This window comes from Castor canadensis, chromosome 6 (assembly GCF_047511655.1).
Source record: "Castor canadensis chromosome 6, mCasCan1.hap1v2, whole genome shotgun sequence".
Lineage (NCBI taxonomy): Eukaryota > Metazoa > Chordata > Mammalia > Rodentia > Castoridae > Castor > Castor canadensis.
The window spans coordinates 79049395-79076967 of record NC_133391.1 but is presented as its reverse complement, the minus strand read 5'-3'; the positions used below and the strand labels follow the sequence as shown (position 1 = coordinate 79076967).

Here is a 27573-nt window from a genome sequence, read left to right as displayed (position 1 = left end):
GGCCCTTTCCCTTATGACCCAGCCTGACTACTGCTGCCAAATGATTCTTCACAAAATTGTGTTCCTTCCCATTTCCCAATACAAGGGACTTTGGTGGTCCACTCTGGTTTTTTACATTGGATCTATTCTGTTCTGCTTAGCTTTTAATAAAACTAAACTACTAAGAAAAACTAATAGCTCTGATCACCAGCTATTACCAGCCAGGTACCATGTTTAGCTCTCATGGGTTTCTCAGTTAATCCTGAAAATATCAATCTCATCTTCATTTTCTTTTTAGAGGAGGAAACTAATACACAGAGCTTAAGTAACTTGTATAGGTCACGTGGTCAGTTAGTGATGGAGTCCAAATGCAATCCTGTCATTCTAGATCCAGACCCCATGCTCCTGCCAGAAGAATCTGCTGTCTCAGGAGCTCCTCCACAATCTGCTATCTCGATTTTATTTCTTCCAATTCTCCGGTTTCCACAGTCCACTTAGGCTTGTTGCTGGTCTTTTGACTGTGCTCACCATTCTCTAGTTTTATTGTCTTACTTGCTTAATCATTCAATCAACAAAGCATCCATCAGTCTGATTTTACACTATACCTGATAATTTCATGGTTATTTTTGCTCATTCATTCATCCAGCAAGCATTTACTGAGCCTTGCTGCAGATGCCCAGGTCATTTCTGTGAATCACAGTGCTTCTCCTACCAGTTCCTGTCTATCTTTCAAGGCTCTGGATCCTTCCTTGCAACCCACCTTAGCCAATGTACAGACATGAGTTTTAGGTTGAAATAGAGGAAGAATTGGGGTAGGGAGAGTGAAGTATGCATAACTAAATAGTCTCCAGCAGAGCGTGGCCTGAAATCATTATTTCAATTCTGGTTCTGTGAGGGGTTCCCAAGAAGTTGTTCTGTCATCACCTGAGGGAAGCAATCTGGTTCCCATGAGATAATTACTCCTGCTCCAGGGTGCAGTATCATCCTTATAGGTAATTGTCCTCATTTGGGACAATTACCAATTAGAGGTGGTCTGTTCTGCCCAGGCTCTGCTGTTCCTTTCCTTGGAGGTACTTTTAGTCCCTTGTCATAAAGATATTATCAATCAGTCTTGACCTTCCTGGAACCCAAGGTGATTGCAGGAGAGAGACTTGGAGTAAAGGAGACAGATGTAAAATTGAGGCAGGGATGCCAAGCTTTTCTCCTGCTTTTTGTTAATTCATGGGCCCAGATGAGTAGACAGTGCTTTTTAGTAAAAGCAGTTTCTAAGTACCTGTTATAAAAATACAAAGGTTTTAAAAATAACCATTTTAGGGCTGGGGATACAGGTTAGTGATAGAGTACTTGCCTAGCACATGCAAAACCCTATATTTCATCCCCAACACAAATACATACATATATGTGTATATATATATATATATATATATACATATATATATATATATATGTATATATATATATATATGTATATATATATATATATATATATGTATATATATATATATATGTATATATATATATATATATATATGTATATATATATCCTTTTAAAAAATATGAAGGGACCATAGCTCTGTAGTATAGCGCTTGCCTCAGATGTGAAAGGACCTGAGTTTGCTCAGTGAGAACAACTTTTTGGGGACCCCTGAAAAAAAAAGGTTATGAATCTGGGTCCTTTCTTGGTCCTGGAATTTTGAAGTTCATGGTAGTCTTGTGAAGTAGGTATTATTATTCCCATTTTGCAGATAAGACTTGACCAGGTTCACAAATGAACACATCTCAGAGCACAGACACTGAGACCATGCTGCCTCACACTGCGTGGATGAGCTTCCTGAATGAACACATGTTGAACATCCATTGCAACTTCTGTGACTAACAGACTTTCACAGGACATATGCTTTTCTGGGGGCTTGTACCCAGACATCTTTTTTTATTTCCAGGAATGGAAACCCATTGCTGTTGTGAAGAAACTTGAGGAAATTCCAGCCGCTTCTGTATCTGACCTGATGCTTAGTCCTGCCTGAGACTTGAGGTCAAATCCCAGAAGGGAGACATGTAAGATGTGCTCCCTGACCATATCTCTGGTTCTTTAATGCTGCCAGCAACATTCCTGGAGTTTTTAATCCATGTGATAGCCTTCCTTCCTCAGTGATGGGGGCAGGGATGGGGTGAGGAATGCCCTGCTTTTCCTTTGATGATTCTGTCTTCACTCTACCAAGTCAGAAAAAGAGAAGTAGCCAGGTACTTTACTAAAAATGTGCATTAGCATCTTTTCTTCCCCAGCACAGCCCCCATATGTCCCAGCGACCATATGCAGCTGCCATGAGACCTTCCCTCCCTTTCAAGAGAATTACCCATCTCAACCACCCCATCTCTACTGTCCTTGACCCAGATTGCAGGCATGGAAGCATGTAACCCAGGCCTGGAAACCCTCCAGCCAAAATGTTTCACTGTCTTTTTAAATTTTTATTTATTTTGTGGTACTGTCAGGATGTAGTTATTAAGGATTTGCTCAATTCCATTCTTCCCTCTGCATAAATGTTCTACAAAGGGTGTCTCATACCGCCTGATGGTCCAGAGATAGTTTTGGGATACACCTGGACGTCCTTCACTTCTCAGAGGCTAGCAGACACTACTGCTCTTCTCTGCCAGCCTACTGTCTAGTCCTGAAGAGATGTCACTGCAACAGGTTCTCCCCACCTGCTTCTTCTCAGTCCTCACTTTGGCAGCCTCTCTTCCTCCCTCCCCTCAATGCTCTTAGAACCCCTTTGCTACATCCACCTTTACCTTGTCCTCTCTTTCAACAACCCCTTTCCAAACCACTGCCTACTTCTCCTTTTCTCTACTCTCTCATTTTCTCCCCTGGTAGATCCCTCAAACCTCATTTTAGCCCGACTCCCTACCCCGACTGTCCTCCAGTTGGAGTTCACAGATCTGCCAAACATCCCAGCCTTGGTGGCCTCTGTCCTGTTCTCACCAGCTTCCTTCCCACTCTTTTAGGCTCCTTGGGACACTGGCTAATGTTTTTCATCTCTTTTCTCCATTATTAGCTCTTCCTGTTTGGAGCCATGATTCTCTCTACCTTTCACAGCTGTCTTCTTTCCCATTTATATGCTAGTTTCTTTTAAAAATAAACATATAGGCCTGGTGCAGTGGCACATGCCTGTGATCTCGGCTATGCATGAGGCCAGAGGTAGGAGTGGTCTGAGGCCTGCCCTCCAGCAAAAGCCAGAGACAAAAACCAGGCTCAAGTGGTAGAGAACCTGCCTAGCAATCACCAAACCCTGAGTTCAAACCCTATTAACTGCCAAAAATAAAAATTAAAAAAGGTATAAAAGTACTTTTTATACAATAAAGACAACTAAGTAAATAATAAACACAAATGATACTTGGATATGAGGTACAACCTACACTTTTTTTTTTTGAGACAGTCTCACATGTGGGTCAGGCTGGTCTTGAACTCACAATCCTCCAGTCCTGGAATTACAGGCATGCACCGCCATGCTTAGCTACCTACACATTCTTGATCTTTGAGGATCATGTTTCAGGCAGTCTGGCACCAAAGAGTGCTCACTAGGAGTTGATGGTAAAATAACTTGTTGGTCTAAGATCCCATAGTCTAATAGGGAAGGACAACATATGAGAAATCTTCATAGTGGTGCTGAGAGTAGGAGAGTAAAATGGAAATGAAAATCATGAGAAGTGAAAGACTGAGATAAGCAGCTGCTTTCAAATTGAGACCTCCATGGGGTGTTTCATTTTCATTTTGTTTACATTTTCATGGTGTATCTGGGGAGGCTGGAGAGTCACAAAAGTATAATTTACCATTATAGCAAGCAAGAGGAGGAATACGGACAGAACATTTCTTTCCCTTCCCTTTCCTTCCCTTCTTTTTTTCTTTCCTCCCCTCCCCTCCTTTCCTTTCCCTTCCCCTCTCCTCTCTCCTCTCTTATCAAACCCAGGTCCCACTTATGCTAGCCAAGCATTCTACCATTGAAATACATCCCAGTCCAGAAAAGTCAATTTCCAAATTGAAAAATGAAAAAAAAAAAAAACAAAAAAAACCCTACAAGTAGGACTTGCAAGCTTGCTCTAGGCTTTGCTCCCCTGAGCGTTTTAGTGATTTCCTGTGGGACTAGACCTTCAGGACAGGAGGCCTGAACGCAGCCCCTCCCTTTCGGCCTCTTGCAGTTAAAGTCTCATTACATCCTCAAGCCTTGGCCAAAGTACTGTTGCGAGGGTCACAAGGAAAAGTTGTCAGACAGCAATCGTTATCAACCTCAGCCCCAGTCCTCTTAGGTACAACATCAAGGGTGAGCCCCTAAACCTAGCAGGGTCCGCCCGAGAAGACACGAAGAGGCAGCAGCCCACAGCAACCCTGTGTGCCACGCACTGAACAGGGTCCCTCAGGGACACTGGCCCTTTCTGACGCCTGCATTAGTGGTGAGAGGAGGTTGATTGCAGACTCGGATCCAAGCCGAGGGGGCGGAGCCTGCTGGAGTCTCCGGCGTCTGAAGCTTCTTGGAGGCTGTTGCTGGGAGCCCGAAGCCAGCTTTGTGGCCGCGTGACGCCTCCTGCCCTAAAGCTCTCCCACTCGCGTCCCAGAGCCAGCGGCGGGGGCGGGGCTTGTACTGTGACACCGCCCCCTGACCCGCCCCGCCCCGCCCCGCCCCGCGCGGGTTTCCAGGGAGATCAGGTGACTCCAGGCTCCCGGCGCTTGCGGTTGCGGTGACGTCAGGCGCGCCGCGGCTCCTCACTCGCTCGCGACAGGTGCGGCGCGTTTAGTGCGGTCTGGTTGTCTTCTCCCGCCCGGACGCGACCAGAAGCCAGCCGGCTCTTGGGGAGGAGAGGTGAGGGGCGGTGGACGGTTGCGGCTGGGGCCGGGCTGGGCTGGGACCGGGGAGGGGTTGAAGCGCCGGCGGGGCGCACTCGGGCTGCGCGAGTCCCTGAGCTTCCCCGGGGAGCGCGGGGAGAGTCGGCGGGACTCGGGGTGGGCCGGGCTGTGGCGGGGCGCGCGCGGCCCCTGAGGCGGGGTCGGGAGCCGGGGAAGCGCCCGGCTGCCTCCCCGGGCTCCCATCGCCGCCCGTCCAGCTCCTGGCTGTGGACTGAGGGGCTCCAGGTTTCTGCGGGGCTCAGCGGGCTCGAAACGGGGCTCGCCTCATCCCGTCTCGGGGTTCTCGGCGGTTGGCGGGAGCTGCTGGATTCTTCGCCGTGGGCTGCAGTTTCTGAAGCGCTGTTCTGCGTGCTCGGGAGCCGGAGGCCCGTCGGGAACCCCGCGGGTTGCAAACGGCGGGGTGTGTGGGGGGGGTTGGGCTGCGCGGAGCGGGCTGGAAGGTGGGACGCAGCGCCGGGCGCTCGGGTGGCCGGGTGTTCAGAGAAGGTGTTGCGGAGGTAAGGAATCGAGCCGCTGTAAAAAGCACAGAATTAGGATCCGAGTAGACCTGTTGAGGAGGTGAAATTTGAGGGGGGTTCTGAGAGGTGGGGGTTGAAGAGTAGGGGCTGGGAAGGAGGGGACCTCCGGGGAAGGAGACCATGAGCCTTGCACTGGAGGTAAAAGAACAACGATTTAGTGAAAGGACTGTGCGTGCTGGGGCTGTCTGGAGGGGTAGGAGGTGGAAGTTTGGAGAATTAGGTTGGATCAGTTAGAAAAACCTTGAGAAATTGTGTGCTGTGGGTCGGGGGAACACTAATCGGAAGACACTGAGGAAGTTGGTATGTAGTCAGGAAAAGAAGTGACAACATCTGAACTCTTGCCTGATAGGATTTCTCCAACCCTGTTTGTGAAATATCTTTAACAGATATGGGAGGGCTCAGGCAGCCAGGTGCCAGTAACACCCCAGCCATTGTTAGCTGACTAAAAAAAATTTTTTTTTTTTTTTTTTTTGCCTCTTTTGCGAGAAAGGACACACCCAGCAGCAGCTCATTTTCTTGTATCTCATTTGACTGGATTAAATGACCGGCTGAGAGCTGTGTTCCCCTCAGTTAGCATAGAGACCAATGTGCATGGCAAAATGGCCTTTGGAGGTTTCAAAGTGTCTTACAAACACACCTAGTATGAAATCCAAACCCCAAGTGACTGGTTGAGAGTTGACGGGCTGGGGGACTTATTAAAGAGAATCAGATTTCGAAACTTTGGGATATCCAGTAAGCTGTACGTGTAAAACAAAGATTTCTCTCTCTGAGTTGTTGCTGTTTTATTCCCACCCCTCTTAATTTCCTGAGAAATAGGGAATTTTGGTTGGGTAAGGAGGAATGACTTGGTGATTTGTAATTTTTTTTTTCCAGCCCTGAAATGTATTGATGCTGTGATCAGAGATACCATAGGTGTCCATTTTATATTGAAACTTAAAAAAAACTTTTGTGTTCTGGGAGGAAGTGGCTTAACCTTCTCATTAATTTATATTGTATTTGTTTGACTCCAGAAAACAAAATTGGACCTCCAGGGATCCTGTACAGTAAAAGGCAGTTTAGGGAATTGCTCAGAACTTAGGAAGGTGGCTGCAGCTGGTCTGTGTGTAAATATAGAATCCAGAGCAGTACTGGAGAGAGAGGGTGGGGAGTGGTGGGGATGGGGGAAAGTAAACTTCCAGCCATGCGGGCAGCGTGGCTCACACCTGTAATCCTAGCTACTCAGGAGGCAGATATCAGAAGCATCGAGGTTTGAAGCCAGCCCAGGCAAATAAATAGTTCACGAGACCCTATCTCCAAAAACCCTTCACAAAAAAAATAAGGCTGGTAGAGTGGCTCAGGCCCCAGTACTGCAAAACAAACAAAAAACAGAAAACTTCAGTCAAATCAGTGAAGTCATTCTCTATAAAAGAAGTCCCAAGATAGATGCTTTAAAAAAAAAACAAAAAACCTCAAAATGTGTAAAAGGCCACAGTAGCCCTTTGACCTCTTAAGAACTGTTGGGTTGGATGCAGGTGGCTCGCACCTAAAACTCTAGTTACTCTGGAGGCAGAAGTTGGGAGGATCCTGGGTCAAAGGTAGCCCTGGGCAAATAGCTCTAGAGACCCTATCTTGAAAAAAACCTGTCACAAAAAAGGGGCTGGCAGAGTGGCTCAAGCAGTAAGAGTGAGAGGCCCTGAGTTCAAACCCCAGTACTAGCAAAAAAAAAAAAAAAATCATTGACCACATTAAAAAACTTTTTGGCCAGGTGTGGTGGTGTATGTCTGTAATCCCAGCACTTGGGCGGCAAAGGTCTAGATCACAAGTTCTAGACCAGCCTGGGCTACCAAGCAAGTTCCAGGACAATCTGAGTTATGAGACCCTGTCTTTAAAAAGTTGTTAACCATTTTCTAAATCTCTTTGAACTGGCCAACTAATTATGCATCCTTTGGGAAGAAGCTGTCCACCCCCTCCTTCCCCCAGACAAAATAACTATGTGCTGTCAGGGCAGTTATGTAGGCCAAGAGTTTTTGGAAATTTTCCGTTTTCATTCACCCCTGCCACCCCCACAAGTTTTCCCATTGGTACAGAACTTAAGACTTCATCCTTAAGGAACAAAAGGATTAGTGTGCTTTCCTATACACGATCTGTAATAACCAGCGATGGACTTCTACAGAAGTGGTCTCCCTTAAGGGGAACTGGGCAAGGTGAGAGGCAGGGCTGGGGTATGGACCTGCACATTTTAAACTCTTCACCTTTGTTCACTGGGTAGGCCACTCCTTTCTTGGCACAGAAACATTCCTCAGCCTTGGAGGGAGTAACAGTCAGTTCCCCTTTACAGAGGTACCAAGGAGAATTAGTGAGAGGCTAAGTGAGATTTGAACTCCTCTAAAGCAAAATATTTTAATTCTTGGATGAATAAATAGTATATTTTGAGATGTAATTAAATTTAAAAAGAGGTGAAAGTTACAAACTTTTGTAAGTCTCTTTCAAATCTTAAGGCCTTTTGCCTTTTTTTTTTTTTTTTTCTGGAGTCCATGGACTTGGTTAGCAGTCAGCCTATATAATGACGACCTGAGCCCAAGGTTAAGTGCCTGTTTGGATTTCATATGTAAATAAGAGCAGATTGTTCATTACCTTTTACTTTTTTACTCTCTGTTACCGGCTTGGCTATTTTCCAGGGCCTACCTACAGTAAACCAGTAACACCATATAGGCTGCAAGACTGGCAGCTTTGCATACAACATCTTTTTAACAGCTACGGAAATTATCTCAGCCCTAAAAGGAGTTGGTTCTTAAGCTCTTTGGAGGCAGAAGTAGTTAATAATGCTCTCTAAATTGGATGAGGAGTGAAATAGTTATCTTTTAATTTTTCCCTATTCTATGTCAGGCCACCAGACCTCCTACAAAGTCTAGTTGAGATTCAAGTACTTGCTTGTGTCCAGGGAGTATAGATTACGACAGCCAGCTCTTAGACTTCTGATACTGTTGACCAGATGAAGCTTTCTCACCTGAGGAAATTTAGACAAGAGATTTCCTGTTTTCCTCAAGTTGAATTGAGTGTTTCATCCCAGGCCTCAAAGCTCCCCATGCTTGGCCAGGGCCACTAATTGCCTTGGCTATAAAATGGATTCAGCAGTTAAAAGCAGCAGTGTGGAAACAAGAGAATTGGCCAGGAGTTGACCCACCAGCCCCATGACCAAAAAGGTCCACACGATTTTGAGCACTACACACAAAGGACTCTTAAGAGGAAGTGAGCTGGGAGGATGTCTGTAGTTTTACGAGAACTGTGGAACAGTAGTAGATGGCCTCTCATTTACAATGATTTAACTTAGGATTTTTCTACTTTACAGTGGTGCAAAAGTTTACTCATACAACTAATGTTTTTGTTCTTTTTCTCTTTTAGTTTTTTTTAATTCAAGGCCCAGATTGGCCTTGAACTCTTGATTCTCTAGCCTTTACCTCCCTATTGGTAGGATTATAGGATTATAGATATTATAGATACCTGGCTCATTGTTTTTTTCCTTTTAGTACAGTATTCAATAAATTACAAGAGATAATTTAACACATTATTTTTATATAGCCTCCATATTAGATGATTTTGCTCAAATGTAGACTAAGTGTTTTGAGCACATTTAAGGTAGGCTAGGCTAAGCTATGATGTTTGGTATATTAATTGCAGTTTTTATTTATGATATTTTCAACTTACAATGGCTTATCAGATCTTTATCAGGGTGTAATCCCAGAATAAACTGAGGTGTGTCTGTACTGATTTAGGCCTCAAAGCTACATCTGTGCAACTGGATGGGTCCTCACATCTAAAACAAGAGAGACAAGTAGTTTGAATCCAACCTCTGACCAGGAAGTCTGGGATATGACTTTGCCATAAACAAGAGATGATTTATATTTTTCTGAGCTCTTAATTAGATGACTTCAGGGAGTGTTGGTAGTCATGGTTGGAGGAGGGTGTACTGTAACTGAATTTACTCATTAGGGAGTAAATACCTTATTCACAGGTACATATCATTTATTCCCTGATGATTTATACTAAAGAATTGTTAACCAGTACCAAGAGCATTGGCCCAGAAGAATACATCATACCTGAAAACTATCTAGACATGCTCAGTTTTGTTAAAGATAGGAAGCCAGAGGCCCTGAATTCAAACCCAAGTATCACCAAAAAGCATCTTAGCCTGGCAAGGTGACCGGCCCATACTTGTAAGATGAGCCACTCAGGAGGCAGAGAGCCAGAGGATTGAAATTCAAGGCCAGACAGACAAAAAGTTAGACCCTATCTCAATCAATAGTTCAGGTATGGTAGTGTGTATCTGTGATCCCATGTACACAAGAGGGAAGATTTCAGTCTGAGGCCAGCCCCAGGCAAAACCATGTGATCCCCACCTGAAAAATAACTAAAAAGAAAAAAGGCTGAGGATGTAGCTCAAGTGGTAGAGTACCTGCCTAGCAAGTGGGAGGACACTGAATTTAAAGCCCAGTACCAAAAAAAAAAAGGACGATAGATGATAAAATGATAGGAGATGGGGAATTGTTGAATAACAGAAGTATTTAGGAAGACCTGGGAAAAGTGCTAAACTTCTGCACGTTCATTTCTGGTACTGAGCATGGTAGTTTACTAGCTCAATAGCAGGACTTTAGGCAGGATCTGTAGGGGAGATAAGGAGTGAAAAGGGGGACATTTGTAGAAATATTTCTATCTCTTGAGTCCTTATCATTAAGCCTAAGGATTGGTGTTTTCCTGTTGCCACTAGCCTCTTGTACCTTCCAGCTGCCCTTTCTGCTTCTCCCTCACCACCAGTTTTCCCAATAATGCTCTCTAAAAACCAGTCTAATCTCCCATCCTAGATTCTACATCCTTCTGGCTCTGCTAACTTTGTTGACTATTCTTGGTGATGGTGGCTTAGATGAAACTCCAGTGAGAAGTATTTCAAGTGAGGAAATGGAAACCCACTGTTTCTCACATTTCTTTTGTGTTCTACCTTCATGATTTTTGTCTTATCTCCATGTCATCCTCACTGTTACTCAGCTAGCACTTTTCCTTAAACTGGCCCATTTTTTAAAACCCTAAATTTATTTACAAGGGGGAACTGTTGTTACCTTAAGTTGAAAACTACTGTATCATCTGCTACAAATAGAAGGTGAATATAAGAAGTTAAAATAAAGTGTGTCCCTGTTCCCCAAATCATGCCACGTATTCCACATGTGGAAAGACTGTCTTCACCCAAAGGTGTGACTCACTGAAGAATGAGTTTTTCAGGCAGCAGTGGGTGGGTGGTAGGAATGGTTTGGTTGACAGAACTGCAGAAAAGTCCCCTTAATCCTCCTTTAAAACTTGTATGATTGTCTGATACTAGGAAGGCCACAGAATGAAGAAATCTAGGAGCTCAAAAAATGTAAATGGCTGGTGGTGCATGCCTGTAATCTCTGTAATCCCAGCATGTGGGAGGGTGAGGCAGGAGGATTGGAAACTCAGAGGCCAGCCTGAACTACATAATGAGACCCTGAGTCAAATAAAATAAAATAGAAGGAAAAATAAAAAGAAGTGTAATGCAGAGTTTGATGCAGAGTTTGCCAAAAGGCCTGAGAGGTGGTGAGGCTGTATACTATCTTAAATTGCGTGACTTTGTTGATGTGATTATTGTTCTTTTTGTTGTGTTCCTGTAAAAACTCAGGTTTTTCTTGGGGACTAGAAGGTGCTTTTTTTTTTTTTTTTAATCTCACCAGTACCTCAACTACTTTGAGCCCTTTGTCTTTCACATATAGAGAGCTCTTTGTGGATATAACTAATGACAGAAATCTAAAGTTGCATTTTTTTTTTCCAGCCTTTGTTTTCCGTAGAGCCTATGCCTTTAAAAATCCTATGAGAATAGAAGAAAGGAGGAGGGATGGGGGAGCTGTTCTGGGGTTGTATGATCTTAGGGTGCTGGGCAGTTTATGGTAGGCATGAGTGGTACAGCTGAAATTCTCTGTTGTCCATTAAGAGCCACCTGCAGTGCTGACTGAGCTGGGCTCTCAGAAGGTCAGAAAAATGGCTTTCATGGTGGAGCAAAGCCGCCTGCTCCCTTGTATTCATCAGGAACTAGGAGTGCTTAGTTAAATTGCTAACGCATTAAGCTGTAGGGGCCTTTTTCTAAGCCATCAAGATTTCAACTTTCCCACAAAGCCTAAGCTAATGCACTAGGAGGAGGCAGGCAGAACCTGTCTTTCAGGGGAGCTGGCCTGGGAAGTGGCCTTGTCAAGCTTGTTGGGAGGGATGCCCCTGTCCCTTTCTAGTGTGTCCTGTCAACTTGGCAGGGGGCAAGAGTTGTCCCCTTCTGTCTAGCTCTCCATGCTCTAACATCCCCTTTCATTTCCTCGACTCACTTTCTATGTTAACCGCTTTCTTCCCTTTTCCCTTGCCTTCTCTTCACTGCTGCCCCTTCTTTTGATCCTTTCTGTTGCTGCACCTCATTTTCTCTCCATTCTCACTTTGAGAGCTGACTATTTGAAGTTCCAGAGTAACAGTGCTGTCCTATATGTCCCAGTGACTAGATGTAATGCAGAGGCCTCCAGACTTTTTTTTTCCTGAGGAGGAACCAACCACTGGCTTTCAGATAACACCGTTGGTGAGGTGCTGACCAGAGTCCCTGAGCTGAGTAGCTGGGTGAGGCTTGGCAAAGCTGGACGTGACTCTACCCCAGATGAGCCTAGCAGAGTGGGGAGAGGATGCAGATTTGCTGGCTTTGCTTGGAGCTGTCACACATGGGACTGAGGTCCACCCTTGGAGGCTCCTTCCAAAAGTTGAAGGCAGAAGGGCATCGTACATTCAGGCAGTCTTCTGGTTTTTGTAGAAGACCATGCATGATGAATAAAAGCTAGAAAAAGGGCCCTTGGTGAGTTTGGCTGAACCCATGGAGCCATGTGCAACTACAGATTCTGCCTTGGAAGCAGGTTTTTCTAGATGATAACTGGAACAAATTGTATTCTCAGTGTAGTTGAATAGTTGTTGGAAGTATCTAGAAGCATGACTTTCCTTCTCAGTAAGTTTAGAAATGGGTTATTTTTTCCTAAAAGCTGGCTTTTATCCAAAGGTGATCAGCAAGGGTTTTAACTGTTATTGTTAAATATGGCACAAATAAAAAGTATATAACACAAATGTACAGTTGGTCAATAATTGTATTCTTTAATATAACTGTGTGCTGTTGTGGAGTCCTTAATGCTAGCTCTTCAGAGGCTGAAGCATGAGGATTGCAAGTTCAAGACTAGCCTGAGCTACATAGTGAAACCTTGTCTCAAACAAAACAACCAACCAAACACACACACACACACACACACACACACACACACACACACACACACACACACTCACACACACAATATGTAGGTCTAGAACTTTTTTTTTTTTTTTTAATTTATTTTTGTTTTTTTGAGGTAGGATCTTACCATGTAGCCCAAGCTGGCCTCTTAACTTGCCTCAGCTCCCCAAGTTCAGGGAATATAGCCATGCACCACCAAAACTTTATTTTTAAACCCAAATGCACTGTGTTGTAAATTGTTTTTTGTTACAGTGTTGGAGCTTTTTTTCTTCAGCACACATAGTTGGCTCATTCTTTTTAAGATCCATATAGCAGTAGTTCTATGATTTGGAAGTACCTGGGTTTATTTAGCCAGGACTAAATGGACTTTTGGGATGCTGTGTATTGTGCATGTTAGATAGCTATTATGAATATGCTACAATAAATCTGTGTATTTGTGAATAAAGGGTTTTTTTTTTTTGTTTGTTTTTTGCATTCTGGCACTAGAATGTAGAAGGTAGAGCTGCTGGTTCAAAAAAGTGTTTTTATTTCTTTATTTGGGACTTAATTGAAAATGTACATAATGAGTTTAATATTGGACAAGACCAGTTGGTTATGGCCATATTTTCAAATAATTCTGAACTACTATAAAGCCATTAATTTATTTTTTTTTCTTTCATTTTTTTGGTCCCTTCCTGGGCAGTTAATTTAGGGATGATTTTTCAGGCTTTGCTGTTCCTAATCTAGTCTATCAGGACAGATTAAAAATGCTTATTACATCTTTGTGTTATCTTGATGTTGAGGATAGTGACTTAAGGTAGCTAACCTGAATGGCATTAGCAAACCATGTTACTAAATAGTTTGTAGATATTTTAATTTCATGTGTACTGTTATAAAAGCAACAGGTTTATTTTGTTTTGTTTTGTTTTTGAGACATAGCCTCAAACTCTGTCTTCTCATCTCAACATCCCAAGTGCTGGGATTACAGGCATGTGTCACTGAAAGCAACACAGTTTTTAGATCAAATATTCTTTGTGAGAAAGGAAAATAAAAAGACCATCTCTGAACCTCTTTCTCTCTTTATCACTCTAGGTTGGAGCCTCTGGAGCAAATGATCTACTATTATTTCTTGCTTTCCATGTACACTTTGATGCCTTTGTTCAGTGAAATACTATATCTGAGCTGTGGGTCATTGTGTACTCCATTGCGAGACTGTTCTAAAGTTATTAGCCAAAATATTGATACCAAAGTCATGCTCTAATATTTATTCATTCCTTGACTATATGAGGATAGATCAGGGTGTGGTAAAACTCTGGCAAACAAAAGATTGTGAATGAGGTAGGGGATGGCTGGGAGGTTGATACCAGACAGTTTTTGGACAGTAAGGAAATAACAATGCAGGTTGTCTTCTTCCAGTCTGCCCTCCAAAGAAAAGAAACAGGAAATGGCAATACATAGCAAGCTGTGTTAGAAATGGTGAGCAAGTCATAGAATGAAAGATCTTGCTCTGCTGGTGTGCTAAGGCTGGGAGCACCACTACCATCTTCAAAAGGAAATCCCTGCTGTTGCTGTCATCCCCTCTCTCCCCTTCCTGTGCCATTAACCTGTCTATGTCAGGAGTAGTTCTTCTAAGGTGAAGGCCTGCAGTTCTGGAATGCTTGTGCTTGTGGACTTGGCTTTGGGATTTAAATTTGAGACCATGTTTCTTACCTCTCTTACTGCACATTTACTTGTGTGTGCAATGCCTCTGATTGTCATTCTATTTCTACCTCAGTTTTAGTCACGTTGTATAATTCTTTGAGATGATTGCCCTGTGGACTTCCCTAAGTGGGTTTTATCTAGTCTGCATAGCCAAACTGCCCTTAGCATACCCTTGAAATGTGGAGCATTTCCAGTATTTTCTATCTGATGCAATAACAGACGAATGGAAAAGATAATTTTATTTTTATTTTCAACTTTCCCACAAAGTCTAAACAAATTAAGCAGATGCTCTGCCATTTGAGCCACACCTCCTCTCCATCTGGTTATTTTTGGAGATGGGGTTTTGCCGATTGTTTGCCCAGGCTGGCCTGGAACCACAATCCTCCCAAATAGCTAGAATTAGGAACCTGGTGAACCACACGCCTGGCTTTTTTTTTTCCTGTGGTGGGACTGGGGTTTGAACTGCTAGAGTTCTTTTTATGCCCAGTTCTGGGCCTGACATTATTTCAATGTATGGTTGAATAAGTAAATGATTAAGTTTGCCAATGATATCTGACAAACAAATGTAAATAAACTTACATGAATCTTTTTAAAAGAAATAAAGAATAACTGTAGAAAAGAAAGGTGAAAAGATCCTGGAAGACTACTCTTAACAAGGCTGTGCTGACCTTTAGCCTCATTCCATAGAGCAGGCTTCAGCTATGGAGAACCTGTTCCATTCCTCAAATATGCTGTTCTTTCTCTGAGACTTCTCAGATTGTTGCCTCTGGTTGAAGCATGAATTTGGAGTAATTTCTAATTAAGCTTAGCTGTCAGAGTGATCACTTCCTCTTAGAAGCTTTCTCTAACTTTCCTGTCTAATTACTTGTCTACTTTCGGCTCACAGTAAGTACTCCGTGTTTTCTCTAGCTGAACTTGGTTTAGTAATTGTTGGTGCTACTGTCCGTAGTCTGAATAGGAACTGTCTGTTGCTTACCACTGTCTCAGTATTGTCTGGAATCACTGGTGCTGGGTTAAAGACTCTGCTCCAGGAAGTTTTCATGCAATGAATAAATGACTTCTGTGAATGGAATAAGGTCATGTGAATGTTGTAATTTAATGAAAACTCTAAACCAGAGATAGATGATAAGCACAAAGCCAGTAATTGTAACACTTTTTTTTTTTAGCCCAACAAACTACACCCAAAATTATGGGTGTGAGATTCAAGAAAAATTGAGGGACCTAGAATATAAAACAATCTATTTACAAAAGTCAACTAAAAGAGATGGAGGTCTTTAGGGTAAGATCTGCTCTTATGTTTTTAAACTTTAAAGACAATTTTTTAAGTTGCCAGGAAAGATATTTAAGGATAGAAGGATAAGAATAACTTCAGGCTTTCATAATAAAAAAGGGTCCAAGATAGAGAAATTTGTTATAAGCAGAATTTCATTTTATTTTATTTTTTACACTCAATTTAACTTCTCAATTTGAAGCAGAAAGAAAACATTTAAAGACCTTAAGGAACTGAAGGATCTTATGAAAAAAAAGCATTAACAACTACAAAAATCGTAGTAAAGAGCAGATGTGAGATAGATTGTTAACAGAAGATTAGTAATAGGAAGAAAATTAGTTTCTTGGGAGGGGTGGGCAGCATGAAAATACCAGAAAGCATTAAAAAAACCTGGGTTTTCTCCCTGACTACATGGGTTTTGTTATTGAAAACTTCAGAAATAGACAAGTATAAATAATAAAAATAGCCCTAGAATGCTGGGAAAGCCACTATAGACATTTTTCCTTATAACTAAATATTGTCTGTTTGCTATTACTATACAACTTAGAGTATGAAAATCTTAATGCCCAACTCACTAGCTTTATGTGTTTTTGTGTAAACATGACTCAGCTCAAGATAGAGAACATTTCCATCATCCCTGAAGGCTTCCTTATCTCTCCCCTCATGTCCTTACATTAGTCTTGGCTGTTCTTGTACCTCGTATGAATGGAATTACAGAGCATCAGTGAAGTTGACTGAGTCTGGCTGCTTTTGCTCATCTCTTTAGGATTCATCTGTGTATGTGTATACTGTAATTTATCTGTACTGCTATTGATGAACATTTGGATAGTTTCTAGTTTGGGGCTATTATAACTAAAGCTACTTTGAATATTCATTGTGTGTGTGTTGGGGGGGTGGTACTAAGATTTGAACTCAGGGCTTCACGCTTGGTAGGCAGGTGCTCTTCCAAGTCACTTGACCAAAGCCTCCAGTCTTTTCTGCTCTTGTGATTTTGGAGACAGGGTCTCTCTTTTTGCCCAAGCCATCCTTAACCATGATCCTTCTGTTTTATACTTCTTTTGTACCTGGAATGACAGGCATGTACCACCACACGCCTAGCTTTTTTCTGTTGAGATGGGGCCTTGCAAACGTTTTTTGCTCAGGCTGGGCTGGAACAACATTCCTCCCTATCTCAGCTTCCCAAATAGCTAGGTGAACATTCTTCTATGTGTCTTTGGTGGATTTGTACACTCACTTCCCTTTAGTGTACAATTGTGCCAGAATACATTTAGATTCACAACTAACTGCATATTCAACAATGGTGCCATAAGATTATATTGCTTAATGAGGTAGTAGCCATCTCAGTTTGTGTTAATACATTCTGTGATGTTGGCACAGCAGCAAAATCGCCTAACAACATATTTTTCAGAACATACCCCTGCAGTTAATCTAAAAGTAGAATTGCTGGTTCATAAGGTAAAGCCTCCCAAACACACAAGTAAATGATAGGCTTTTTTCTAAAAGTTTGGTTATTTTAGTTTTTATTTATAGGTCTGTGATATTGCAAGTTAAATTTTTTTGTCTGTGTATAAGGTAGGGATCAAAGTTCATTCCCTCATTCATATACAAACAAGGATAGCCAATTAATCCGGACTATTTATTGGAAATGCTACCTTTTCCTTTATGAATTGCAGTGGCAGTTAAATTAGATGACTCAACCGTGTGGAATTTTAGGATTCTTCATTCTATTACATTGATCTACTTATCAGTATTTATTTTAAAGAATGTTGGGATCATGCTAACTATATGGGTTTTAAAATTTTCTTATACAGTGTTACATTGTATTTCAAAAGCACAAAATAAAAATGATGGCTAGGGGTATTTCTCAGTGGTAGAGTACTTGCCTAGCATGTACCAGGTACTGGGTTTGATACTCAGCAACAAACATACACACAGAAATAGAGAAAAGAAGAAGAAAAATACACTCCCCTGTGCCCCACAACTATTACATAGACACACCATAATTGATTCAGTTTTTTTCTTTGTTGGACATTTAGGTTTTTTTTTTTCCTCTTCCCTGTTTTGTTTTGATCTGTCTTTTATGTTGGAGCTTTCTTCCAGTGTCTGATAATATTTGTTCATTCATTTATGTATGAGGCAATAAAAAGTCAATTACAAGTTCTGTGTGCATGGATTTCCTGTGGGTAATTGGATGAGACATTTCTTTGGCATCCCTTCAAGTATTATTATCTGTAATTTCTTTCCCAATGAGACTGTTCCATTTTTCTGGAGGAAAGTTCTCTACTGTACCTCCTGTAGAGGCAATGTCAGTGTGCCCACCCAGTAGATCATAATTTAACAATATATTTCGAAGTTGTTATTATTTTTATTTCTTGGGTCTCTACTTTGATGAGGTCTTATAGTGTCTTATATCTGTGAACCACTTTCATAAAGAATAGTTTCTGCCTTTTTTACAGTATGGTTGAATGACTGATAATCCTATGACTTTGAGAGTGTTTTGAATGGGATCATGGGATAGCAGTGATCAATGTAGTCTATTAATGGAGCGTGGCTGCTGTGCTGTTTGAGCTGTCCTTTTTAGCGCTCTCATGTGTCTTTAATGCTACAATTTCCACTGTTTACACTTGATCCTTAGTGCACCACTCCACTGCAGTAGGATTTATGTTTTACCTGACCAAATTTATAAGGGAAATCAGTCATCTTACAAAGTTCAGTATCATACCTTAAATTTAAAACTCATTTGTATTTTGATTATGTGGTGTGATTTGTACCAGACCATATCAGTGTTAGATAATCATTTTTTACTTTGGTTTGCTTCTTTGCCTGCTTGGGAACAATTGATTACCTTTGGGTGAGTCCTGCTTTTCACATGCTAGCTTTAGGATCTTTGATCCTGTGTAGATGCTTCTGTGACTTTTGCTCTTCCCTTACAGGGATTTTTTTCCTGCTTAGAGGAAACAGAATAGATTCCTCTAAGAATAGATTGAGATCTTTATTCCTCTAAGATGGCCATCTGTTTTTAGAATGCAGGAAAGGAGTATATGTGTGAGAGGGGGTCATGGTTATTAAAGCATCCTTGTGGTTTAATGCCTTTCTGAATAACAGACAGGATCTTTTTCTCCCTAAACATTACATGATTCCTCAAACAAAGGGAGAAAGGTACATACCAACAATGAGGAGAAAACATCATTGAGGGATAAGGGGTAGGGGAGGACTTGTACACTTGGAAGAGTTTTGAGGGCCCCAATGAGAGAACTATGCAGGATAATGAGGAATCAAAGCAAACAAATGGATCAAGAAAAGTTATGAAACATGGAAGTCTGAAGTTGTTCTAGTTCTATACTCTTATTCTTCATTCCTCATCGTTCTTAGAGCAATATCTTCAGAGGAATACAGGTTCAAACTTTGCCTAGAGGAAGAGTGATCGTTACTACACAATCTTGCCAGATTGATCAAGTTAAACTATTTTAATGAAATTCGGTTACAAACACTGAGTTTTAGGACAGAGTAGTTATGATGTCTGTGCTCTACTTCTGTTATTTAAAAATAAATAATGGGGACTGAAATTGTAGCTCCGTGGTAGAGCACTTGCTTAGCATGTATGAGGTCCTGGGTTTAATCCCCAGTATGGCAAAAATAAAGATAAGATAAAAGTAAATAATGGAATGGCCATTTAGGGGTTAATGAGACTGATTTCTGTGTTAACCAGGACTTGCTATGTTTTCCACAGTGTTTCTGGTAGAAAAGATAAAGTGTAAAAATAACAAGCATTTATCTGTGTCCAGATTCAGGTGATGCTTGTAATATTAGTCACTATGAGCCTTTGTGTTGGAGTAAGAGTAAAGGTTTGCTACATCAAGCTGTGATGTCATATTGGCATTAATCAGAGATCAGAGAAGGGCAAGAAGTCTAGTTATTTTTTGAATCCCTTCCAGGCCCTGGAAAAATAGAGTCTTTGAAGGACAGAATGCAGATGTGGTCAAATAGGGACCCTCAAGCCATCCTGATTCCATCCTGATTCCACACCCACCTCTTGTGCTGAGTTAGCCCCTATTCTAGCAATCTGTCTACTACCTTTTCTAAAAATTATTGTTTTTTTATTTGTCTTTTAAGTCATTTGTCCAAGGGAAGGCTTTGAGGCACATTGATGTCTATTCCCTACACTGAGCCCAGTGTCCAACACTGAATCAGTGCTGCATAAATGTATGTTTGGTTAGATGTTAACTTACAAAGGAACATTAGCTTATCTTACCATTGGTTCCCAGAACTGGAAACTATTGAGGTGGTTGGGTTAGTCTGGGAGTCAGTCTTTGATTTATGAGCTGTTACAAAGTCATCTGGAATTCTATTTTTTTCTTTGTTTCTGCTCTGCTTTTCTGAAGTGCCTACTTCTTCTTAAGGCTGACAGGGGTGCATATTGGTTGGCAGCAGCTTTGTAGGCCTTGTCTTTCTAGACTTTGTGTGTGCCTGTTTTGGGTGGGAATATTAGGAGAGCTTTTTACTGCTCAAACTACTTCAGAACCAATCCCAGTGGCCAAGGGATTCCATTTGCAATTGACTTAGTCCTGGATCCTTGAATCAGTTGTGATGAAAAAAGGGGAGATGGTGACCTGGATTAATTTAGACACCCCCCTGGAACTGGGATAGGAGCTTCCCTGAAGCACATGAGCTGTAGGAAGGATGCCTAACTGGACATCTGACTACGGAAGGGAGAGTATGGATGTTGTGTGGGTAACTAGCAAACTCCACTGTTACTTTGATCCACATTTTCTACAGAACCTTGCTTTATGACTATTCTGTCCTTCATGTAAAGTTACTTATGAATTTATTGATTGCATATGATGAACAAGGACATCATGTTTAAGTGAGTCTTATATGGAGTGTACACTTTGTATTGTATACTTTGTATTAGCATACATACCCAATTGTGGTTTGTTTGATTTTAATCTGGAAGTAACTGTGGCAGGCACTGTGGAGATTATAGAGACATGGAAACGAGATGCTGGTCCTCAAAGCTTCAAGTCCAATCAAGAGAATGGTTAACAGGTTTGGGAGCTGGGAGCCACAGTCTCCCTCACAGAAGCAAACCACCAAAGACAGGAACCTGAAACATAAGTGTGGGGGTTCCCAGTTAGCTGTCTAGGGTCCTGGGAGCCTGGATGGTCAGAGGAGATGCTCAGCATTCTCTATAGGCAACTCTGCCCAATTGCTCAGAGTGGTGCATCTGGGGAGAACCAGATCACCCCAGTGCCTAGAAGACCGGCAGTGGTTGCAACCTTGATTGAAGCTTCCAGTCATGTTTATGGGTGTTTCATGGAATTTAAGATGAAATATCTTGTTATTTATTCAGCACATTCATATAGAGGCCTGCCCTGTACAGGCACTGTGCAAGATTCTAAAGATATAGTGATGGTCTAAAACTTACTTGATCTCTCCTGTTAATAGTCTACAGTCTAGCAGGGGGGACAGACAAAAGGCAAATATCACATAGATAACATAGTTGCCAATTATAATATGAGAAGGAACCAAAATAGGTAGAGCTAAAAATTTGCAAGAGTCTTGAGACGCTTGTAAGGCATTCTGTAAATGATCTCGTGGGTTGGAATTTTTTTCCTTAATGATTTTCATAGGTTAAATGCAAATAATTTCCATTCTTTTTGTTTCTTAGGTGCCCTTTGCAGGTCCCTGATGAACCCAGAGAACCCTCCACCATATCCAGGCCCAGGCCCAACAGCTCCATACCCACCTTATCCACAACAACCAATGGGGCCTGTGGGGGGGCCCTACCCACCACCTCCTCAGGGGTACCCCTATCAAGGATATCCACAATATGGCTGGCAGGGCGGACCTCAGGAGCCTCCTAAGACCACAGGTAGGTGTCCAAATATGTGGGTATGTATATGTACAGTCTCATATCACCAAAGAAAATATTTAAATGTTTTCTTTTGCAGAGAAGAAATTGCCTGGCCCTTATGACTTAGGGTTGATGTTTGGTGGTAATGGCTAAGAGTGGCTTCTGACTCAAGAGGTCTGGGTCAGTTAAGCCTTCTTCCTTTCTGCCTTTTATCCCTTCTTGGGCTGATGACTTACTGGCCACATGTTGTCTGAGGGCCAACTCTTAGAGTACTGGTGGGGGGAAATACCAGCTGGGGTCTTGTTGTGGCAGCTAGTTTTATTTTTCAGGTTTGGCAGAAAATAACCCTGCTGGAGTTATTTTATCTGTTATCTTGTTGATCCTTCAAGTCATCCTCTTGCTGTTAGGGTTGGTTTTCTTTATTAAATGTTTTCATGTTTCCATTTAAACTTCTAGTTGAGTCTTCAGTTGTTTTCTGAGTCCTTCTGTGTGCTAGAGCAGTGCTACTCAAAGTTCAGTCCAGTCACCAATAGTGAATGCTTATTGGACTATGGTGAGTATACAGAAAATAAGAGTAAACACTTAAAAATGTTTAGAGCAATTTGACAGAACACATCCAAGCATATAATCTTGCTTTTACAAAAAGTATCAGCCAGTGTAGAATTCAAAATAAAACATCTTGAAAAGCACTGTGCTACATGTCTTGATGACTTTAATAACACTTCTTTTTTGCAGAATAGTTACATTCTTATTTTTAGGCTTTTTAAAATAGCTAATTCTTACCATATGCTTATTATTTGCCAACTGGTCTCCTAAGAACTTGCTGTATATTAACATTTAATCCTTGCATCAATCCCCCCTTGAGCTTATTTTCATTTTATAGTGAGGTAATTGAGGTATAGAGTAGAACGAAATTATATACCAAAGTCACATCCTAGATTAGAATCCTGATAGTTTAAAATCTGTACCTATAATTTATTGCTGCACCTCTCATTAAGGTTTTTTGAACTGATTCATATTCATCTAAATTAACACTTAAATAGGGTTAGGTAGTTGAGTAAATTAGCCAAAAGTTGAGAAATTTTCCTACTAAAGCAATAACAGAATTAGGGATTTTTTAGAATAGGTGGATTCCATGGAAGAAAAATAAGCTTAGTAGGAATTTTGAACTCAATGTGGAAAAGATTATGCTGTCAAATCAGAGCCTCTGGAGATTGAATAGAGTATTTGAGTACTTTTAAATGATTTAGTTTATCTTGAAGGAAAATTTTTACAATCTAAGATTCTGTTTCGTTGTAACAGTGTTTATAGTACATGCTTAAAAGAGCGCAGAAATATAACCAGTGGCACCAGAGTAGTTGCATTCAGGTTTGTGACCTCGGGGGATTTCCCCAAAATCTCAGCTTCTGGGTTTTCTGCTTAAATATCAAGATAGCGCCTTGATGAACAAAAGAAGGTAGACAGCCAGGCATGGTGGTACATACCTATAATCCCAGCACTGGGGAGGCTGAGGCAAGAAAATTGTGAGTTTGAGGCCAACCTGGACTACATAGTGAGACCCTGTCTCAAAAAAACAAAGGCTGGGAATGTAGGTCAGTGATACAGCATTTCCCTAGCATGTGCAAGGCCCTGGGTTCAGTCCTCAGGAGGAGGGAGGAAGGAAGGAAGGAAGGAAGGAGGGAAACCTATTGTATGGCTAAGCCACATTTTATATATTCATTCATGAGACCATGAGCAATTGGACTGTTTCTTTTTGGTAATTATGAATAACAAATAGTGGCTACGATCCACATTTATATAAAATTGACTTCTACTTGATCAGAGGAAGGGCATGTAAATACAGGCTAAGAGGAATTATTGGTCATCTATGCAGACAATCACCTCGTTCTGTCCTTTCTCTCGACTCTCTTCTATGCAGAATATATCCACTCCCAAGACTACCAGGTATCTCATCCAAAAACTACATCAGTTTAAAATTCATCATTTAAGCAGAACATAATAGATCCAGCCTCTGACCTGTCATGTTAGTCCATGCACTCTACCTGTGTTCATACTGCTCCTTCACTCCCTACCCTTCAGTCCCACTTTGTCCCACTCTACCCTACATACCCTGGAGATCAAGGTAAAATGTCACCTCCACGAAGCTTGTCTTTAGCCATACCACACTTCCAGTATAATTTACTCCTTCCATGTCTTTCACCTGTACCATGCATGGACTTCTTTCAGAGTAACTCCTCTCTCTCCAAACTCAGTTAATTTATGTTTTATGCCCAGGTTAGCTCCTTAATACTTGAATTCAGTCAACCTTGCTCTTATGGTGGTAGTGTTGGCTTTCACCATTTGTTTTAGCCAAAATTTTTAAGGCTACAAATGATATAAACTTAGCCTTAACTATTAACCAGCAATAGAGAATCACCAGACACCTGAGTAAAGAAAGCCTCCAAGATGGAAGGTAGTGATCCAAATAGACCAAAAAAGGGACTCTGAGAGTAGATAGATGTTTCAGAGACCAGAAAACCTCCTACAAAATAAGGGGAAACTCTCTACTAGTTCTAAGATATATGGGAATCCATTAGTATGCCACAGACCATCTTAAATCTGAGAGACTAATGCATCTCTTCTCTACATGACATCTGATGGGGCTGGAATATGGACCAGTGTACTAGGTCAAGTATATGGTTATCCTGCAGTAAGATTCACAGACTTTCCCACTGGATTTGTATTGTACCCAACTGTGGGTTGACTTACACCTGCAGTGCAGAGAGAAAAGCCATTTGGTTCGTCAGCTGCTTCAGAGGGAGAGAGGGATGGAGCATGATGGTGGACTGACTTTTGGGAGGGCTGCAAAGATACCAGATAGAAATGTTCTTATCCCCATGTGTGCTCCTAGCCAGTCTTGGGCTTCTGTGCGTTTATGGCTTTATTTGACCTTCTTACTTCCCTTAAAGATTTGATTCAGTTCAACCATATTCTTTCAGCTATTTCAGTTTTGGTAGAATCTTGTACTTCTGGTTCCTTTTAACAAGAAACTACCTCAATTTCAAAAAGAAAAACAAATTACATATCTAACATCTCACTAAAATGATAGTGAAACATCTTGTGGCTGGAATATTGCTCCCTTTGTTTCTTCCTATCTCTCTATCCCTCTCTCTGAGGCCCGTCAGTACAGCTTCAGGATAGTTGGGCCCCTTCTATTGTAGAGTGGCAAAGTGGAACCTGTCAGGCCTTCCTTAAAAAAAAAAAAAGCAAAACCTTCAGGCTGGAGTCATGGAGTCATGGCTCACATGGTAGAGCACTTGTCTAGCTTGCACGAGACCTGGGTTCAATCCCAAGTACTGCAAAAACAACCACAAAAAAGCAAAATCTTATTTGACTTTCAATTTTGAAATAATTTCACTTATAGAAACATTGCAAAAAAAATAGTACAAATGATTCTGTATGCTTTTTTTTTTTTTACTTTTAAATTTTTTATTTTGAAATGGTTTAAGACCCACAAAAAGTTGCAAAAATAGTACAGAGTTCCCATGTCCCTTTCACCTAGCTTCTCCAAGCCTCCCCGCCCCCTCCCGGTGACAATGTTACATCATCATGGTATGCTTTCAGGCCAGGAAATTGACACGGGTAAAATATTATTAACTTAAAATCATACCTTATTCGGATTCTACCAGTTTTTACATACAATGGCTGGCCTTGGTTGGTTTTGTTTTCTGCTGCATAGTTCTTTAATTTTCTCATGTGGATAGATTTTTGTATATTGGGATATAAGACGTTCCAATTACCAAAAGAAAGTCCTTTGTATTAACACTTTATAATCACCGACCCTATCCCCTAGCAATCACTGATGCATGTATTATATTTTTTATTCAGATTCCCCAAACCTTACAGAACCATAATACAATGGTCTCTTCCTGCTTTTTTATGCCCCCTAGACTCAGAGGTCTGAGAACTTCATTTCTGTCCTACTCTTTTGGTCAAATCAGCCACATTTCTTTCTAGTCTAGATTCTAGGGGAAAGAAGTAGACTTCACTTCTTGATAGGGGAGTTGATAGAGTCATTTCAAAAAATGGCATATGGGATGGGAGATCTTTGGAAGCACTACCACAGAGGTCAGTGAAACATTCTAAATGACAAAACGATTTCTAGATTCTTTTGAACATACCATAGTAACAGGACTGTTAAAAGTGAGAAATTGAATACAATATCATCTGTAATCTTGCATCAGAAAATAGACCATCTGTCTTTAAGGAAAGTTCTATGAATTGGTTAGAAGGTCATGAAAGAAGCAGGGGGGTTAATTCTATCACCAAATTAAAATGACCTGGGCTGAGGACATGGCTCAAGTGGTAGAGTGCCTGCATAGCCAGCTCAAGGTTCTGAATTCAAGCCCCAGTACAGACAAAAAAAATTAAGATGACTTAGGTACTTCACTGAGAAATGGAAGAGTCTTTAGATGACTGTTTAGGTTAATCATGCTTCTGGCCTCATAACAGACATCACTAGTTGATTATGGTTCTTTCTGCTACACAGGAATGTGTCTTCAGAATCCTTACCTAAGCATGCTTGAGCCACTATGAATAGGTTTGACTTATTAGATAAGATGAACCCATTTACCATTCCTTACTAAGCCAACCTTCTCTTTTATTCAAACTGAAACCTAGAGACCTTTAGTGGCTTGTGGCTAGGATAAAATGCTCCTGATTCCAAACTAAGCATTTTTCCTCATTGGGCTGCACTGCCATGATCCAGCACAGATTCTGCAGAAATTTTGACACCCACCAGAGGAAAACACTTCTTTTTCCAGCCCTTTCCCTCCCTTATCTGGATCATTCCCCCAAACAAACACGCAAAACAAAACTACCTAGTAGTTACAGCAAGACACCAGTTTCATGACAGACAAAGGTAGACTGTAGTAAAGTTGGATTTAGACCTTTGATGTGCTCTGCTTTCCTTTGGAAACTCCATGAAGGCAGAATTTCTTCTGTCCTTCATCTCAGTTTTCATGGCTCCTGGAACAGTGCCCAGTGCATATACACTCAGTAGAAACGTGTTGGAAATGTTATCATTTCAAAGGGTGTCTGTGAATTCAGGTTAGGTGTCTGCTCCTCTCACCACTTTCCTTTTAAGATCCTTCTTTTGAAAACTTTGTAACTCTTGTGAGTCCAGTGATTGGGATCTTATACATGTTCTTCTGGGTCAGGACTGAGATTCTTGACACATACTGATTTAAAATAAAACAAGTTCTACTGTAGCACAGTCTTTTGGGATACCCCCATGGAGCTCCAAAGGCCAATTGGCCTTGGAACCAGGTTTCTAAGTCAGGAAGTACCCAGTGACCCTATTACAGTTCTTTGTAATTTGAAGAAACAGAAAGGGAGTGCATTTTCAGGAGTGCCCTTCTAGGCTTTTGGCCAGCAAGAAAGATGATGTTGTGAGAGGCCTCTTTTATCCCACAAGTTAGAGATTGTGGGGAGGTGATAGAATGGCATATTTCTCCTTTTGCACTCTATTCTTGGTGCATGCTGCTTTTGAACAGTTATTGTGAGGACAGAAGGGAAGGACATTTAATGTCTGGCATCTCTGGATAATTGGCCTGAGGTGTGGAGTTACAGCCTGCTTTTTGAGCTTTTTATGCCTTCTTTCATCAGAAACTCTGATCAAGCAGTTTCATTGCCCTGGGAATTCTTTCCAGGAGGGACAAGTCCTGTGCCTCTTTTCTTTGCCAGGTATCAGATGACAGCATGTCCCAGCAAGGACATTGCCTAATGCCACCAAACGCCACACTGGCTTAGGACTTTAAGTAGAGTTTCTCCAATTCTCTGGAGTTCTGCTTATCTATAAAATTGGGATTATAGGACCATGGTAAAGAATAAATAAAGGAATACACCTTACACAGTTTATGATACCTCAGTGGGCAATGAGGGGCATTGTAATTACTCCCACAAATTTTCAAATTCTTGCTTGTGGATTGGTGAGAGTGGGGAAGAACAGGAGGAGAAGCCAGTTGCTGAGGGTCACACCTGATCTATCCTGAGGGACACCACTGACCTGAAGCAAAGAGGAGAGCTCAAACTCATCTCTCATTTGTGATC

General features: G+C 41.5%; 1 protein-coding gene across 1 annotated transcript in view; it reads left to right on the top strand.

The window, feature by feature from the left end:
- Nucleotides 1–3156: 3156 nt before the first annotated feature.
- Nucleotides 3157–27573, top strand: part of Cystm1 (cysteine rich transmembrane module containing 1) — a 60399-nt gene continuing 35982 nt past the window's right edge. Inside the window, exons 1-4 of the mRNA XM_074077868.1 lie at nt 3157–3172; nt 4497–4675; nt 4718–5273; nt 21298–21501. Coding sequence (XP_073933969.1) covers nt 3157–3172; nt 4497–4675; nt 4718–5273; nt 21298–21501 — 955 coding nt within the window. The remainder of the gene's footprint in view (nt 3173–4496; nt 4676–4717; nt 5274–21297; nt 21502–27573) is intronic.